Here is a 20,085-nt window from a genome sequence, read left to right on the forward strand (position 1 = left end):
AATTCCAATGAACAATCAGCTATTTTAGATATTTGCTTAGAAAAAGTTATTTTATTTTTAAAATATATTTTAATGTGTTCAGCTATAATATTTTATTCAGAAAAGTCACAGTACCTGTACTTGACGAAACATGCCTGGCTGGTATTCATCTAGCCAATCTACATGCCATACCAGCAATGACCCATCCATAGGATGAATACTAAATAACATGTCTGCATTTTTATTCCATTCAGATAGCTGTACTTCAGTTTCATGATCAATAACAGCAGAAGGCAAAGGAACATAGCTTGAATTTGAAACAAGTTTTTCACCACCAGATTCTAATTGTTCTTGATTTCCTTTGTAATCATCTCTATTTTCATCCATTTCTGTGAGAAGGGGGGAAAAGGTTATTTTAAACATTTCAGTTATTTTAAAATCATAAAAGTTATAGGCAACATTTTTGGAGCACTTTCCAGGACACAACAGACATCTTCCATATCTCACAGCCTATGAAAGGCATATTTAATACTCTCTGTTTACAATGCAGTTACACGTAAACTGTGAGGGAGACACATATTCACAAAAAAGCAGTGGAAGTGTACCAGGAAGGTGAATCTATTACGGCACATGTCTGCAGCTTGTTTGAGGATTCTAGTATCCTCTTCACAATTTTTGCAGAACACTGATGTACCCAGTGCAGAGAAGGCATGTATGGCAGCTGTTGATCTTGCCCATCTGCAGCATAATACTTACAGAAGACCCTGCTCAGATGAGAGAAACTGTTGTAACAGGACATAGGTGGAGCATGGTTTTGGGGGCCTAGAGGACAAAGTCAAGCAGAGCTCTACAGGGGGCACCACCTCTACTCACAAGGAAGGATACCATGCACCAATTTGTACTGGAACACATGAAAGACATAACTCTGATAAGAATTTCCTCATCTGCTGACATAGAGCACCACATATTTTCAGATGCATTTGGTAACTGCCTCAAACTGTGTCAGTGAGCATGTGTGAGAGAGAATCCAAGCATGTTATCCTGCCAGAAAGAGTCCCAATTTCTGATCAGTTTGTAGTAGACAAGTTGTACTTTCTAATTTATAGATGTGTATTTTAGTGGGATCATAAAAGAACCACTTAATACTATAAAATTAGTATATAGTATATTAGTATATAGTCTGAAGGCCAGAACACCAGTCATTTCATTGGGAGAAATGCTATCAACAGAAGACAAGGTTGTACTTGTCAATAAATAAGGTTTGTAAGCATGCTAGGCTCATGAATGTTCTTCCATTTTCAAATACATCATCATGCTGCTAAGTGCTGTTACAGCAGATTATCCTACCATGCCACTCAGCTAAGTGTAGACCCTTCCAGAGAAAGGTCCTCTTCTTTCAGTAGAGATTTCCTTGGCTTGGAGGAATGTGCTGCATTTAGCTGAGCAGAATGTTCAGACAGAATCCTTTATGTACAGCCTTCTGACAGAACTGTCTATGCAAGAAGTATGTGCTTTGTAGTATCAGATTTAGAGGGGGGAAAAAGGTACCCCAAGAACTCAGAGGACCAGGGCTTCATGAGGTTGTCACTATACACACACACACTAGGAAAAAGGCCCGTTGTGGAAATAAATACAACGGCCTCTAAAAAGAGGCTCTGGGCGGGTGCCCCGGCCTTGGACACTCCGTGTCAATTTGCTGTGGCGACCTCAGCAGGGTATAATGACACTGAGCACCATTTTCTCCAGAGGAACTGATCTCTGCTACCTCAAGAACAGTTGTAATTTTGAGTGATCCTCCAGCCCTCACCTGGAGATTGGCAACGATGGTTCCCCAGAAGGGAATAGTTGGTTTGGAGGCTTTGTACCTGTCCGAGGTCCCACGCCTCCTGAAACCTCACCCTCTCCAGGCTCCATCTCTCACATATCCAGGAATTTCCCACCTGGAGTTGGCAACCCTATCTCCTTCCCAGCCAATCATCAACATACCTTTATTTCCCCCTCACTCTTCAGCTTTCCACCCCCCACACACCTGCAGCCTCTCCCGTGCTCTGAAGCCCTGACTGCTACGTCACATTGGCTGTCATACAGGGGCCACCTCAGCAGCATATAAGGATACAGAGCCCACCATTTTCTCCAGGGGAACTGATCTCTGCCATCTGGAAAGCAGTTGTATCTGAGTGATCTCCAGCCCTCACCTGGACATTGGACACATTTTACCTCAGAACAGCAAAACTGTTTAGAATGTTAGAGGCAAAAGCCAATCAAGTCGCATATGCAAACCACCTCTGTGTTCCGAGGCAGAGGCCAATGAGGCTGCATATGCAAATAACCTCTGTGTTCTGACTGGCTATGGGGGGGGGGGATTAGCAAAATGTTTAGAATGTTAGAGGCAGGACTCAGGCAAAGCAATCAGTGGATAGGGAGACCCTCTGAATGACAGATCAGAGAGCGAACTGAATTTGGAGTGTGTGGAATGTTCTAGAGAAGTGCCACCACCATTCGGCTTTTATTTATAAGGGAGATATGCTAGACCCCAGTCCCACTAAGATTATATTTCAAACATATATTCAATTTTTGCACAAGCAATTCAGATGTTTAAATCTTTCAAAATGAGAACATTTTTATAACTAAAATATACCTAGTAAGATACTTGAAATATTTGCTTTTTACTAGAGAATAGAATGGCATATGCTTTACCTTCATCCAATTTTATATCTATTTGATTAGATTCTTCTGTGCTGGCCTCTGAAGAAATATGCTCAAAATTCTTTTTAAGATGTTGTAAAAAGACCTCCATTGATAAAGTAAAATGCAATTCTTTATTATTTAGCCAATGCACTACAAAAGGTCCACTTTTTTCTTCATTTTCATTAAGACTCAGAGACATGATAGAAGGGAGCAAGGGAATGTCTGTGAAAAAAACAACAGCAGTGATATACATTTGCATTATTTCCTGTTGCTTCAAGCTCAACTGTATTAAAGATGGACATAAATATAGACACTGGATTTACTGGAGATAATTATCCCAATCCTACCCCATTGCTGCAATATCAGGGAGAAAGAGACTTGTGCCTGTATGGATACCCACCTCCCTATTTACACAATCCTCTAAAGCTACACTTCCTACAGAGATTTGCTGGTGTAATGATCTGCTAATATCAGGTAACTGAACTGTTCACCAATGACCCTTCAAATGATGCATAAGAGTTTACAGCAACTGTACCACTATGGAAATAACACATTTACATGAAGATATAAAAGACATGGCATAACATAACATAACATAACATAACAGACGCCAATGTTGGATCAGGCCAAAGGCCCATCCAGTCCAACACTCTGTGTCACACAGTGGCCAGAAATACCAGTGCCATCAGGAGGTCCAGCAGTGGGGCCAGGACATTAGAAGCCCTCCCACTGTTGACCCCCCCCCAAGCACCAAGAAGACAGAGCATCACTTGCCCCAGAGCCCCTAGCTATACCTTGTGGCTAATAGCCACTGATGGACCTCTGCTCCATATGCTTATCTAATTCCCTTTTGAAGCCATCCATGCTTGTAGCACCCACCACTTCCTGTGGCAGTGAATTCCAAGTGTTAATCACTCTTTGGGTGAAGAAGGACGTCCTATTTCTCATATTTATACCTCCTCGCCCCCTTTTTGTTGGAAGGGTTGCGGAGAGAAAGGCTCTTTTAAACACTGTTGGTGGGATTGTCCCATCATTGCAAAATTTTGGTCCAAAATGATAGATCTGACCAATAGAATTCTTAATTGTGATCTTCCTAAAACCCCGGAATCTATTCTTTAAAATTTTTGGCCTTCTTTACGGCTAACTAAATTAAAAATAGAGTTAGCTGCACTTTTATTAAGCGCTGCAAAAACTTTGATTGCACAAACCTGGAAACTTAAAGCTCCTACGATCCACCAATGGTTTATTAAGGTATGGAATATAACAGTTATGAATAAATTAGCATCACAAATTTGGATGGCTGAAGTATTAGCAAAAAAGAACATATTCTTGGAAAAATGGTTTCCCTTTTTTGATTTTGTTAATAATTCAGAAAACAAGAGTTGTAGTTTCCCTGAAAAATATATTGATATAATTTCATATTAAACAAATTGTTGTTATTGCTAGTTATTATCATTGTTAATTTTGAGTGATTTCTATATTCTTACAATGATTCAATTGTATATCAAGACTTTATTTTGAAAAAATCTCGTTAAAATTGTTGTTTTATTGTTGTATATGTTGAAAAATTTAATAAAAAATATTTTTAAAAAAGATATAAAAGACATAACACAAAGATTTATTTATTTATTTTTAGTATTTATAGCCCGCCCTTCCCACAAACTGGCTCTGGGTGGGTAACAACGTTTCAGTAATACAATAAATAATTAAAAGTTAAAACACATAATGAACAGTAAAACTGAGGTCACAGTTCAAATAGAAAATAGCTGGCTGCGAGAGGTACCCAACCCGTTGATGATAGCTAACTACTGCTGGGTGGTGACACAATCTCAGAGAGGCCATATATAGGCATCTGCTGTCTCATTCGAAGCCTGGTGGAACAGCTCCATCTTGCAGGCCCTGTGGAACTCAAGAAAGTCCCGCAGGGCCCTGATCTCAATAGGAAGCATGTTCCACCAGGTAGGGGCAAGGGCCAAAAAAAACCTGGGCATAGTCATAGAATCATAGAGTTGGAAGGGGCCATACAGACCATCTAGTCCAACCCCCTGCCCAATGCAGGACCAGCCTAAAGTATCTCTGACAAATATTCATCCAGACTCTTCTTGAAAGTTGCCAGCGAAGGGAAGCTAACCACCTCCCTAGGCAGCTGATTCCACCTTTGAACCACTCTGACCGTGAAAAAGTTTTTCCTAATATCCAGCCAATACCTTTCTGCAGGCAATTTAAACCTGTTGCTTCGGGTTCTATCCTCTGCTGCCAACTGGAACAGCTCCTTGCCGTCCTCCAAATGACAGCCTTTCAAATATTTCAAGAGAGCAATCATGTCCCCCCTCAATCTCCTCTTCTCCAAACTAAGCATTCCCAAGGCCCTTAGCCTCTCCTCGTAGGGCTCAGTCCCCAGACCCCTGATTATCCTCATTGTTCTCTTCTGCACCCTCTCGATTTTGTCCACATATTTTTGAAGTGAGGCCTCCAGAACTGCAAACAGTACTCCAGATGTGGCCTGACCAAGGCAGTATACAGAGGGGCTATGACCTCCTGCGATTTTAATGCTATGCTCCTTTTAATACAACCCAAGACTGAATTTGCCTTTTTTGCCACCACATCACACTGACTGCTCATATTTAGTTTGCAGTCCAACCTTACCCCAAGATCTCTTTCGCATATACTATTCCCCAGAAACATATCCCCCACATTTTTGTGGCCCAGATGTAATACTGTGCATTTATCTTTCTTGAATCCTGTTTACAACTGCCCACTTCTCCAGAGTATTCAGGTCTTGTTGAATTTTAACTCTATCTTCTTGGATATTTGCTACTCTTCCCAATTTGGTATCATCAGCAAATTTTATGAGTAGCCCTTCTACCCCTTCATCCAGATCATTGATAAAAATATTGAAAAGTTCTGGGCCCAAAACTGAGCCTGGCGGAACCCCACTGGACAAGACAGCAAGACGGACATCCTTCGGACCAGGGACCACCAGGTGGTGTTGGTCCACAGAGTGTAATGCTCTTTGGGGCATATACGGGAAAAGGCAGTCCCTCAGATATGTTGGTCCCAGGCCGTGTGACTTTAAAGGTTAGTACCAACATCTTGAAGCGAATCTGGAACTCAATCGCTAGTAAATGCAGTTGGCAGAGCACCTGCCGAATGTGAGACCGCAAAGGTGAAAACGTCAGCAGGTGCGCCACCGCATTTTGTACCAGCTGTAAAGCCTACGTAGAGTGAATTGCAGTAATCCAGCCTGGAAGTGACCATCGCATGGGTCACTGTAGCTAAATCCTGGGGGGAAAGATAGAGTTTCAGCAGCCTAATCTGCCTAAGATGAAAAAATGCAGAACTGGCAACTGCAGTAACCTGGGCCTCCACAGAAAGGGTGGCATCCAGTGTTACTCCTAAACTCCTCACTTTCTGGATTGGCACCAAAGGCACTCCTTCCAGAGTGGGGAGCCTGATGCTCATATCTACACACACACCCAACCCAGGTACAAGACTTCCATCTTCGATGCATTTAACTTCAACCGGCTCTGCCGCAACCATCCAGCCACAGCGTCCAGAGCCTCAGCCAGATTATCGGGGCAGAGGACAGATGGCTGTCCAATAACAGATAGAGCTGGGTGTCATTTGTGTACTGATGGCAACCCAGCCCATACCTCCAGACTAACTGGGCAAGGGGGCGTATACAGATGTTAAGTGGCATCAGCGAGAGGATCACCCCCTGCGGTAATCCACATTCCAGTGGGCATTGCGAGGAGACCCTCTCACCATGTGCTACCCTCTGCCCCCGACCATGGTAAAAGGAGGAAAACCACTGCAAGGCAATCCCCCAAACTCCTACGTCAGCGAGGGGGTGGTGAACAAATCATATTTGACCGTGTTGAATGCTGTCATTAGATCTAATAATAATAGCAGCACCAACCCACCCTGATCCAGATGTCTACGGAGGTCATCTGTAAGGGTGAACAGAGCTGTCCCCATCCCATGGCCGGGGCAGAAACCAGACTGGAAAGAGTCGAGGATGGAAGATAACTAATTAAATGACCAAAACAATTCAAATATTCGTGGCTGGGGTCCAAAAAGCAACTTTATAGATGATTATGTTTTCTGCATACCAGTAGGATTTTTTTTCCTTTTACTTTCTTCTCTGAGCAACAGATCCCAGTACCGAGAAATAGTTTTTTGGAAAGTGTCTCCAGTTTCAAAAAGGATTTGGTCAAGGGGGGACCGGCAAGGAGTTATGAGTAGCATCTCATTTTCCTCTCCCCGACTCTTCCCCTTCCCTGAATAGCTTCTCCCCTTGTCCTGCTTATTTCTCTCCTTCCTACCCACCAGCCAATCTACGTTTACTGCCCTCCCTATCTGCAGCTGTATTTATTTATTTACTTCATTTATTTACCCCATTCTTCCCCATGAAAACATAAAGCAGCTTACATTATTCTCCTCTCCTATATCTCATCCTCCCAACAACTCTGTAAATAAGATTAAGTGTTAAACATTTACCCCATCATCACAAAACCAACAGCTATTTTGACTATAAACTAGAATAATACAATACCAAATGGGAGGGAGTAGGGAGCTGCCTGAATAAACTGAGACCCTGGCCCCAAACTAACACCGTCTTCAACATGTTAATACCAGACCTAAATTAGTATCACCATTAACATGTTACAGTCAGACGCTGCTAACGTCCACCATTGCCCATGAACAGCACTAGCACTTTACGCTGTGTTTTAAAAGTGTATTGTTCTGGTTTTATTTAATCTTGTGTTTTAATGTTTAATAATGTTTTATGTAAGCCGCCCTAAGCCGGCCTTGGCAGGGAGGGCAGGATACAAATTGAATGAATGAATGAATGAACAGATTAACTATTACTAGAAAAACAGATTCTAGCTATTATACTAACCCTCACTACTAAATTTACTAAATTTACCCTGACCTGGATGACGCAAGCTAGCCCAATCTTGTCAGATCTTGGAAGCTAAGTAGGGTTGGCCCTGGTTAGTACTTGGATGGGAGACCACCAAGAAAGTTCAGAGGCAGGCAATGACAAACGATCTCTGCTTGTCTCTCACCTTGAAAACCCTACAGGGTTGTTGCAACTTGGATGCGACTTGACAGCACTTTCCACCACCATCGCTACCATTAAACTTCTATCAGACTAACTGAAAACTGGTCATCCCAGACAGCAGATTGATTTAATTAAAATAAATAGTTTTATCTTAAAAACAATCTATAGACAAAAACCATGTCATATATCAGTTTCTTCAGAACCTAAAAAGGTTAGTCAAGAATAGAAGAGGGCCAACTCTAAAAATCTAATTATGAAACATACAAAAATATGCATGTATTTATTAAACACAAATTAAAATAACAAATAAGGGCCCATTCATACCTCATATACAAATATAAAAATACAAAGGCTGATGAAATAGACCTAACGCATTTGGGCCTTCATAGGCCTTCCTCAGAGGTCTAATGCAAATAGAACATATTGGCTAATATGTAAAAATATATACAATCAAACATATACAAAATATGAAATAAAGACCCGAAAACAATTGTTCCAAAGTTTAACCACTGGGCAAAAATACAAATGAAACCTCCAGTGCAATCACATGTCCAGTAGTACTTCTCTCTGGTCAACTATATATTATCCTGAGATTGTATAGCCAAATGTTCCCAATGAAATATTCCTTCTTAATTACCTGTGGCTGGATTGATGCTGGCAGCAATATGAAAGTGGCAAAGTGCATTTGATTGCAGTGGAGTGTTTCGATGAACTTCATGAGGATCCTGCTGATGTGGCAAGTACCCAGTATGTGCAAGTGCTATAGACCTTCTTCTGCCTCGTCGAAAGGGCTTTAGATTTAACTGTTGGGAGAATGACCGGATTTGTTTGTACAACATATTACTCAAATACAAAAGACATAATAAACCATTCCATATCACTGCATTTGAACATGCTTGTATGAATACAGCAGACACATTTTATTAAACAATTGTTTATGCAAAAATATATTGCTTAATATAAAAGTTTGCATTATTGAAGAGTTGCATTAACATAGGTTTATTTCTTAGTACTGAAGCAAAGAAAGTTATTCTAGATATTTGCTAGAACTATGCAGATTTGATAGGTTCTCTCAAGGTAGGATAATTGAATATCGTTACCTCTAAAGCACTCTTCATACTTTCCTTACTAGAAGCATTTCTCTTAAAGTTATTAGTTAATTTCACTGGCTCAGGCCAATGGCTGCATCCATCCCCGTACAGCAGACTATCATTAGGCAACAAAGTTTCTGCCCACAGACGACATATATTATCCTTGCAGCATGTCAGCAGTACATTGCAAACAGCACCACTAGAGGAAAAAAAGTGAGATTGGTTAAACAGAAATGATACAAAAGAGATACAATTTTTAAAAGGTATTTCTGACTCTTGCACTAGACTATAACCTACAAAAGATAACCTTTTATCATATACAAATGCAGGATGGGATGAAGACTAGGAAGCAACATGGAGAAATACTAGTTTATTACCTATAATTGATGTTCAAGTGGAATCAGCACAGTCACATATATAGATTCTGTGCCACTACAGAAGCATTTCTAGAAAGTTATTAGAGTTCAGCATCCAAAACTGTCACCTAAATCTCTACCCCAAAGGAAGATGCTTTTGCTCTGCACCTGCACTGAAGAGTCTACTACTACTAGAAGTTCTTCCAGAGGAAAAAATTTAGAGGACAGCAGTAAGAAAGGAGGGAGAGTTGTGGTATAACTGATCATAAGAAGAACATTCATTACAGGTAAGCAACCTGTTTTTCTTCTTCACAGTCTGAAAAATGGATAACTGGCTTGCCTAAAGGTGGCCACGGTATATCCTCAAGAAAAGACACCCCCCCTTTTTTTGCCATCAATCAAGTCACAGATAACTTATGGCAACCTCATGGGGTTTTAATGGCCAGAGACATTCAGAGGTGGTTTGCTATTGCCTGCTGGACTTCCCTGATGGTCTCCCATGCAAACACTAACCATGGCTGACCCTGCTTAGCTTCCAAGATCTGACAATATCATGTAAACAGCAGTATTTCCCAAAAATAGCATGCAGTCATGCTGTTATCAAAAGCACAATGTGAAAACAAAAGTAGAGGCTGTAGTCCAATTGGTAGCTTCTCATAGGGAATCCTTTCATGAACTCTGAGGAACTGGTCACCATCCTCGTAGAATGTGCCTATTGACATTGCTTTGCCTCAGGACTGCTGAAGAAAAACGAATTCTGTCTTGTCCTTGCTCTTCTAAAGACCATATACAGTGAAAACCTTGTCAGTCTCAATGTTTATGTTGTTGAAGGCTTTCATGGCCGGACTTCATTAGTTGTTACAGATTTTCCAGGCTGTATGGCCATGGTCTTGGCACTGTAGTACCTGACGTTCCACCAGCTGCTGTTACTGGCATCCTCAGAGGTATAATACAGAAAGATGGAGTGCTCTCTGTGTCAGTGTGAAAAGAAAAACGGTAGGCAGGTAATTTATACCTACTTAGAAAGGTGGGGTACGGCTGACTCATTACCTTGTAGGAGTTTCGCAGGCTGTGACATACTAATGGAGGAGCTTTCCTGCGGAGGTTCTTTTTGAATTGGCTATTGAAATTCTAATCTTATCTGTAGTGCTGTTGTAAGATGTAGAGCATTTTGTGTTTTTCAGGACTAGAAACCATGCCCTATTTATTTTTGAACTCTTTTCTTTCCTGTTGAAATTGTATTTATGTTTATGAATTTCAATGATTTCCCTGTGTAATCTGACATGGTAATTGGATGTGTTGTCCAGCATTTCAATGTCTTGGAATAAGATACTGTGCCCTGTTTGAGTTAGGAGCTACTGCTGATCTTTTTATTATTCTACCAGATGACAAAGGCAATGCCACAGTGATCATGAAAACGGGAAGAATACAAAAATAAGATTAGATAACTTCTGGACCCCGTCACATACAAAAAACTAAAATGAGATCTAACCTGCAAAATCACCAGGCAAATGAGTAAATGAGCCTGGGAAACTCCTACAAGATAATGACTCAGCCCTTCCCCACCTTCCTGAGTAGATATAAATTACCTGCCTACCGTTTTTCTTCTCACACTGACACAGAGAGTACTCCATCTTCTGTATTATACCTCTGAGGATTCCAGTCACAGCTGCTGGTGAAACTTCAGGTACTACAATGCCAAGACCATGGCCATACAGCCCGGAAAATCTACAACTAAAGTCTCATGTTTGGCTGCTCCAGACCTTTACCAAAATGTGAATGTTCAGCTTACATATTTTTACATATTTGCTGACAATAATTCAAATTTGAAAGGGCAAATCAGTCAAACTTACAAAACTAAACCTCAGTACGAATAATTTAATGCATTCCTTAACTGAGAGAAGATGGAAAATACGTTATACGGAATAATAATGAGTTTAATTATCTTAAGTTAAAAACAATTCCTTTTATTATCACAACTTGTTTAAGGTCCTATAAATCTAGAAACGACCACACAGGAGGGAGTCCCCCAAGATGGTGGCGGAATAGCAGCACTGGTCACAACGCTCCACAAGTGATTTTATTTTCATGCTTTTATCTTACTAAAAACCTTCTGCTTAGTAATTTGCACAATATAACTGTTTCTCCAGTTTGAGGTTTGAAGCAACTGCTGTTTTAAAGAACCTGTCTCTTGTAATCAGCCTCAAATTGCTACAAGTTACTGTCCCTGAGATAATCCTGGAACGCTGAGTCATTAAGGCTGCTGCCAACTTCAGCCATAAACAATCAGTGGCATAAATCTAGAAACTATCTTACTATTACACATAATATGCTGGTAGAATTGAAATCTGTAGTTGGCTAGAAGAAAATAAAAGCTGGTTACTTAAGTACATTACACCGGATGGGATTCAGACTGAACATGACAGAAGGTTTTTCATTTCTTGTATCCCCCTTCTGCTGAAGCGCAAAATGTTGTTCCTGGAGATACTCCTCCCCAGCAGAACCATTTGGGAGGAGGCAATCTGAGTAGCAAAAGGTGGTTGGGAGGCAATAAAGGCACACTTCACTGACAGATATTCTTCCATCAGTACAAATGCTCAGATGGATGCAAGCCACCAATAGTGGACACTTGTATAAAACTAAAGGTAATTTTACCACATTGTTCAATTCCATAGCTTCTCAAAAATGAAAACTCCTTGGCTCTATAGTTAATAATTACAGATAATACTTGCCAAGGTGGGCACAACTTTGAGAAAAGCCATTTAGACTTTGGAAGTATTAGTGATATGAAGGTATCAAAAACCTGAAGGAGTCAGTCCTCACCGTGGCATGTATTTACTCGTCTTTCTCCATGAAAATCCATTAACAGACCGAGGGTGAACCAAATAAATAAATGAGAAATCTACTTCCTGTGTGATAGGTTCTGGCGTTGGAACTTGAGGAGCAACTGCTGATTTCCAGCTATCAGTATTATACCACACCTTCACAAGACAATCATCCTAGCAAAGAAAAACAGTGATATAGATTAATGTTAATGTTGCCATACTGTCATCATTTATTCTTCACCTGATACTACAACATATTTTCCTAGGTGACTTTACTGTAGTACTGATACAACATATTTTCCTAGGTGAAGATTATTTCACCATGTCAATCTGATAAGGAAATCACTTTGAAATGACACCACTATATCCAAATTAACCCATGTGCCCTTCAATTGCTTGTAGTCCCCTAACCTGTCAGAATATCTAATAGTAAATAATATACAGGCTATCCCTTGTGGTGATGATGAAAACAGCAAAATGGGCCCACTCAGAGAACAAAGAGCTTCCTACATATTTAGGGGACATCCTGAGTCTGCAATAAAATATGACACTGCAAAATAAACTTAATGGGACCGCCCCCCAAAAAAAAATATGGCTTGAGGAGGACCAAATATGAGCACAGGATATTGACAACGGCTACCAGTTAAAGAAAAACACGTGGTGGGTTTAGCCTGCTTCTTCCCTTGGCAGTTTATTGAATACTGGAGTGGGAGATTTTGAGGAGTGAGATGGGACTTCCAAATTGTTTTCCCTTCCTACAGTTCCTTACACATGCTGAGTTCGACAGCCACAACTTCTGCTGCTTTTCCTTCTTCTTGACCAGTGATCAGAATATTTTGGCTGCACTTGGCAGTCAACCATTATTGTATGCCACCAGTCATCCTACCCCTCCCCAAATCTGTATGGTACCAGACATTAATGAAGATCAGAGCAGCAAGAGACCCTGCTGTGTTTCACTGCTTGCTGTGCTTTGAAGAGAGACAGGATTCTTCTGTTCCCTAAAGTGTCCTGCCCATGCCAGAGATTAGATTACAAAACAGTGGACTTCCCTGAAGGTTTCTTCTCTTCAGTAGGGCTAAGTCATCAAACTGGTTAGGTCACGCCTCCTCTTGCTCCAAGGAGGGGTATGCAAACTTTGTGTGGCTCTCTTGGGACAGAGCAAGGCTGTCTTTCCAGTCATCAAATAGCCCAGTTCCAAAGATATTGTCCTTACTGAGTTCGTTTTCTTTTTTTTGGGGGGGGGGAGGGGACTGAATTACTTCACCCCACTGAAGAGAAGAAACCTTCAGGTTAAGTCCAGTGTTTCATTCTACTTCAGTGGGGGAAGTCATCCAAGCTGGTTATGTAACACAGCAAATTAAAGGGAGGGAGAACTACAGTTTTTTACTCCAACACCTGTTGAAGGACTTGCCTCCCACAGGCAGCTGGTCGATCCTATAGTGTCTTACAAAAAGCAGAAAAAGATCACCAGGTTGCTGCCCTACAAATCTCTTCTACTGAAGCTCTAGTAGAGAAAGTAGCTGACTTGGCAAGTGAATTGAACATGCTAAAAGTTTAAATGCCTTCAGTTCACTTGCAAAGACACAGTGTGGCAGCAACACAACTTGGCAAGTGAACTGGAAGCATCTATATATCTAATACCCAAGTCGCCCCGTCTGTGCGGATCGCTAAATCCGTGCTCCGGGGCGACCTGGGGGGCAGGGAGAGTTTTGTGCACTCTTGGGGCAGTCCCCAGGGGTGCACAAAAATCTAAAACCTAAAAAAAATATCGGGGGGGATATTTAAATCCCCCCGAAAGTGTCAGAGCGTTCCGTGCGCATGCGCACGGAATGCTCTGCGGAGGCCACCGCCGCCATTTGGAAGGCGAGCGGTGAGGAGGGGGGGCAGAGCGGCCCTCGGCTCGGAGCCGGTGTGGGTGGGTGTGGGTGGGGAGAGCAGCGAGGGGCGACGGCGCGGCTTCCCTCCCTCCCTCCCCTCCCGAAGCCGGAGAGCTGCCGCCGGTCACACAGGGCAAGACAGAGACGGGGGAACAGAGAGAAGGGGGGAGAGAGAGACTGGGGGGAAGAGAAAGAAGGGGGGAGAGAGAGACAGAGAGAGAGAGAGACTGGGGGGGGAGAGAGAGAAGGGGGGAAAAAGAGAGACTCCTCCCCGCGAGTATCACGGGTCCCCCCCTTGTTTATATATAGTTCTCAAAAGAGCTCTCTCAGCCTCACCTACCTTACAGGGTGTCTGTTGAGGGGAGGGGAAGGGAAAGGAGATTGGAAGCCACTCTGAGACTCCTTTGAGTAGTTAATGGCAGGGGATAGATCTTCTCTTCTTCCCAAGTTGTGCCGCTGCAGTGGCACGATTCAGCAAGTGAACGGAATGCATTTAGCTGTGCCTGAATAAAAGCCAAATAATATTGGTTTCTTTCAGGCACAGCTATTTTGGTCACCGAATCGGATTGTCTAATCTGTATTTGGCTGAATAAATACACAAAAAATACAGATAAGGTATTTTCAGGTATTTATTTGGCTCGGTATATACTGAACGCACACCCCTAATTCTGACATATTTATTGGCCAAAATGTTACCCAAACTCTTGCGTGCCAGAACAGCAGTGAGGGCAGCTACCTGTTGTTTTAATATATTCAGCCTCAGCCCTTGTTTCCATCCTTCATGTAGGAAGGCAATCACATCCCTGTGTGATGGTTTCAGTGGGTCTAATCTGTAGGTAGTGGCCCATTTTCTAAAAGTAGACCAAGCATATAGTTATAGATCCGACTGGTTGCTGGCCTCCTTACTTGGATCATGATGCCCATAATTTCTTTTGAGATGCCTGTGCTCTTTAGGTCTACCTGCTCAACTTCCATGCCGTTAACTGTATCCATTCTGGGTCTGGGTGTAAAATCAGACCCTGACTAAGGAGGTCTTTCCTAGGAGGAAACCACCATGGTGTGCCCATCAACAGCTTCAGCAGTTCTGAAAACCATGGTCCTCTTGGCCAGAATGATGCAATGAATATCAGCTCTGCTCTTTCCCCTTGTATTTTGTTCAGCACCTTGCTAATCATGAAAGAGAGCATTTTCTCCTTCTGCTTTGGGTTTGAAGTACCTCAATAGGAATTTCAGTACCTGTTGGTTGCTCAAAGGGGCAAACAGATCCACTATTGGAGTCCTGTAATTATTTGCCATTTCCCAGAAGATGTTTTTGTTCAGAGACCACACTGCTCCTTGGTCTATACCCTCCCAGCTCAGCCAGTCTGCTTGGGTGTTTAACAGCCCTTGGACATATTGTGCCTTTAGGCCCTTCAAGTTTAACTCCGCCCACTGGAATAGTTGCATTGTTTCTTGATAGAGAAGGGCTGCCCTGGTGCCCCCTTGGCGATTGATAAGGACCTTTGCTGTTGTTTCTCTCTAGAACATAGGTCTCTTGAATCAATCTGTGGAAGGAGAACAGGGCTAGTTTTATTGCCCTTTGTTCTAATCAATTTATGCTGTTGGACTTTTCTGTTGGAAAGGAAACTATCCTGGAAGTGTGCTCCCCACCCTGTTGTACTGGAGTCTGTGGTCACCAGAATTTGATGGGATTGCAGGAAGATGACTCCCCTCCTCAGATTCTCCTGAATGATCCCCTACATTAGAGACTTGTTTAGACACGAAGTCACCAGGATCTTTTTGCATCTTCTTTTGCAGATATCCATCTGAAAAGGCAGAGTGTCCACTGTAAGGGTCTCGCATGGAGTCTATGGCAGATATTAGCAAAACCAATACTTGGGATAGGAACATGAAGTCTGCTCAGTTCTGTTTGCGGAATTTGTCTATTGCCTTGATCACTTTTGTTTGTCTCTCTGCTGGAACAAAAACTTTGGCCTGAGATATGTCTATCCTGGCCCCTAAATGTGTCAGATTTTTGGATGCACTGAGGTGACTCTTCTGGAAATTTATCAAGAAGTCATGTATCTGCAGTAACTGGATTATAACTCTGGTTTTGCTGGTGGACATCTCCACATCCTGGGCCCTGATCAGAATGTAGTCTAAGTAGGGGTAAGTACGGATTCCTCGTTGTCTCAGAATAAGAGTCACCAACACCTTGGTAAAGACCCGTGGGGAAGAAGAAAGGCCAAATGGTGATGCCTTATATTGGTAATGCTGATCCTTGTAGGAGAATCTCAAGAACTGTCTGGAAAACCAATGAATAGGTGCATGCAGGTAAGTTTATTTGATGTCTAGGGAAGTCAAATAATAATTATGTTGTAAATTTTGGATAATAGATCACAGTGAGTCCATATGGAACTTGTGTTTCTGCACCTACAAACTGAGTTCCCTCAGATTTAGAATTGCTCTCCAATCACCTGACTTCTTGGGAACAATGAAAAAGGTGGAGTAAACTCCCTGGAAATGTTGATGGGAAAGAACTGGTTCAACTGCTCCTATGGTAAGAAGATACTGAATTACTTTCTACAGTAAATTTTGTTTTTGTTCAAATTTTGGAAATGGGGAGAGTAGAAAACAGTGCGGAGGGGGGATAAAAATTCTATTTTGTAACCCTGTCGAAAGGACCTAGTGATTTGAAGCTGATTTCCTCCAAATATGGGCAAAGTCCAGCAGGTGCACCCTATCTTGCAGTCATGCTGAGAGCTTCTTACAAAGGGTGCTTCATTCTTGTTTGTTTGTAGGGAACTGTCTGTACTGTATCCAAAGGTACATCGACTTCTGAAGTGGAGGTTCTGTAGGAATGAATGGAATTAGAAGTGTTCCCTTTAACCTCTCTTTCCTTAGTGGTAGAAATGGAGGGCATTGCCTTTTTCTTTTCCTTGATTTCTACCAGAACTTTGACTAAGGCCCTTTCCCCAAAGAGAAGATGTCCCTGGATGATAGATTTGATTTAGATAAGGGTCCACCTTCCAGTGTTTTGACCATAGGTTTCTCCTGACTACAACATTTGCACCTTGAGCCCTAGCACAGAACTGCATGAAATCTTAAGAAGCATCTGAAGCAAACTCAGCCACTCTTTTGATTTTTAATCGCAACCTCTTAAGCACTAGGACGTTGGGCTCCGACTCTTGCAGTAGGCTGTCTGCCCAAATTACAAATGCTCAGGTGAAATTGGAAAGGACTGCCAAAGCTCTAACTGCCAGCAAAGCTGCTACGTGTGATTTTTTGAGTCCTGTTTCATTTTTCCTGTTGAAAGGATCCTTGAGATACTTGTCCCCATCCTTGGAAAGGACGGCCCCTGAATGAAGGGTGAACACAGTAGCATCAACTACAGGCACCTTTAAATTTTTTGTAGCCCCTCTCACTAAGGCATAAAATTTTGTGGCAATGATATTTAAGGAATTCCCATTGCGTGGAACAGACCATTCCACTATTAACACTTCTTTGACGAAATCAGGGAAGGGGCAAACTGACATACTTTGGGATGGTTTCTTGAATCCCCTAGCATCTAGTGTGGAAGTGTTTGACGACTTCAGCTGATCTGAAGTCTCCACAGGATAGTTTAAGGTTGATACAGCCTTCTTTAAGAGTCTCTGATATTTTCAAGATGTACAAGAATTACAAAGGGGCTTGCTGGAAATGCAAAAAAGAAAATGGCGCTGTTTATCATATGTGGTGGACTTGTAACAAGACAAAAAGATACTGGAAAAATACACATGACGAAATTCAAAATATTTTAAAAACCAAATTCCCGATGAAACCAGAGACTATGTTACTGGGAATTTTACCAGATACTATAGACAGAACCTCACAAGACCTACTTAGATCTATGTCGACTGCTGCCAGAGTAATATTTGCAATGAAATGGAAGATAGAAGACTGTCCTATAATAGAGATCTGGAAAGAAAAACTAGCTGAGTATGCAACATGGGCAAAACTAACCAATTATATAAATAAAAGACCACTGAAAGAATTTCAGCAGAAATGGCAAGCTTATTACTCATACTACAGGAATAATTATTTTTTAAAAATTCTGGAATTACCTGAATATCATATTAATGATGATGAAACTGTTGATTAGAGTTTCAATACTTTATTTTGTACTCCACTAGTAATTAAATTTAGATTTTTATATACAATTAAGAATAAATGTAGATTTCGATAAACAATTAAGACAATATTAAGGTTTTTACAATGATTTATTTTTAGCACAGAAGTTAGTTCAGTTGTTAAAGAAATAATCTCTCATCGTTAATAGATTACTGCTAACTTTAGGAAAGATCTTGTTTATTTGTTAAAGAGACAATCTATCCCAAAATTCTGTAATATTTATGCTTTATTGACTGTCTATATTTGAAATATGTAATACATTCGGTAATACATCTAATTTTACTTGTTGTACATAACTCATAATATCTGATAAACCTGACAAATCTATATTTCCCCCCTACCCTTTCTTCCCTTCTATATCCCACCTTTTCTTATAGAAAATAATAATATATATATTTTTTAAAGTCTATGATAATACTCAGGTTGGAAGAATCTAGTAAAGGTGTTCTTAGAATCCGAGTCTTCCCCAGACCATTCTCCTTCTTCCTTATCAGAATTAGTTACTACACATGTAATGATGGAGTGAGTTTCCTCTAAATCAAAGTCTGCATCTGAACCTGTTGTAGTAACACATTTGTTTTAAAGAGGCTTTCGTTTGTCACCTTACAGGTGCTCTAGAGACAATTGAAGATCTGTCGTCTTCGTCTCCCCTTTGTTTGAGTTGGGAATACCTCCTATTAGGGACTTCTTGGCCCGTTTTGCCCTGGCATGTAAACTTTCCCCTGAAGACAATGATCCAGGAGAAGAAGAGGGGTAAACTTGCTTCCTCTGGCATTGTCTAGTCCATCCCCGTCTCTACAATTCTGGCCTCTTCCCTTGGGCAGTCAGGTGTTCCTAATCCCAGGGAACCTTGCACACCCAAAGCGGACTGCTTGGAAAGGTGGCATCCATGCCAATCTCCAGGCCTGTGGCATCCTCAACATACTTTCGGAATGAAGCCATTCCAAACAGGTGAAGTAATATATTTATTGGATGAACTATTGCTAATGTTAGATTATTCTCCTTAATGACACTCTAATCACATAAGCTGTCTTTTCCCCTCTGTGGCCCTCTGTGGTCAAATGCATTAATTTCAAAGAAAGCCTTTGTCCTTATAAAACAACCATCACATGAATAAGCTTAGCCATCACATGAGTGCGCCATCAGCTGCTACAGACTACTCTGTTATTGCAATGTTATGCTCCTGCACCATGTACGTTTATTTTAAAAGCACAAGAACTGTGAAGCCAAGACTTTAGCAAAACTATTGCACAAGATGGTAAATTAGTTGACTTTACATCAAAGATTGCTTTGCTAGGTAAAAAGATTAACAACTTGCTTTTGTGAGAAATGAGAAATTACAGAACATGACTTAGACTTCCTGTTCTTAGAGGAACTTTTCCTCCAAGAAACAGTAAGCTGGGAAGCACAAGGTCCTAGCATTTAAATTCAGGTTTCCAAATGCCACTGATAATACTGCCTTATGACTGAGGCTGACAGATTTGTGTTGTAAATTCACCAAAGGTAAGATTCCTTTCCCTCAGCCAGACTTTAGCTTCTGTGCAAACCCAGTAGCTTTTAACACAGCAGATCACAACATTGTACTGCTTTGCCTTCAGGATGAAAGTGAATGTGTGTTGCAGAGAAACCACTGGGCTAATGCTACACATTGATATATCAGCTATTCTTTCCAACTTTTATAAGACAAGACTGTTTAATATTATTTATTTATTTATTTATTTATTATATTTATACCCCATACATCCTGCGAACAGGCTCAGGGCGGCTAACAAAGCGGTACAATGTACCTGATTAACCATAAAAATTTAAAACTACATAAAACACATACTCATTCATATTACATAATTTAACAGTTAGCAACTAAAGATTAGATGGTGCGCTTTCCAGATATAAATCCACGTTGTTCGTCCGATCATCATCCCTCAAGCCGATGGGCCTAGAGATACAACTGGGCCAGTCCTAGGATCCAGAAGTTCAATAGGATCATTGAAGGTAACAATAGTGACGGCTCCTATTTAAAGGCCTGGCGGAAGTTACAGGCCCTGCGGAACT

General features: G+C 41.3%; 1 protein-coding gene across 1 annotated transcript in view; it reads right to left on the reverse strand.

Annotated features, from left to right (window-relative positions):
- DMXL1 (Dmx like 1) overlaps positions 1-20,085 on the reverse strand; it is a 157,746-nt gene that overhangs the window by 102,720 nt on the left and 34,941 nt on the right. Inside the window, exons 7-11 of the mRNA XM_015424996.1 lie at positions 12,006-12,181; positions 8,836-9,025; positions 8,373-8,538; positions 2,677-2,889; positions 115-368 (exon numbers count right to left, since the gene is read on the reverse strand). Of these exons, the coding sequence (XP_015280482.1) occupies positions 115-368; positions 2,677-2,889; positions 8,373-8,538; positions 8,836-9,025; positions 12,006-12,181 (999 nt within the window). The remainder of the gene's footprint in view (positions 1-114; positions 369-2,676; positions 2,890-8,372; positions 8,539-8,835; positions 9,026-12,005; positions 12,182-20,085) is intronic.

This window comes from Gekko japonicus, unplaced genomic scaffold, assembly GCF_001447785.1.
Source record: "Gekko japonicus isolate JY-2015 unplaced genomic scaffold, Gekko_japonicus_V1.1 scaffold2135, whole genome shotgun sequence".
Taxonomy (NCBI): domain Eukaryota; kingdom Metazoa; phylum Chordata; class Lepidosauria; order Squamata; family Gekkonidae; genus Gekko; species Gekko japonicus.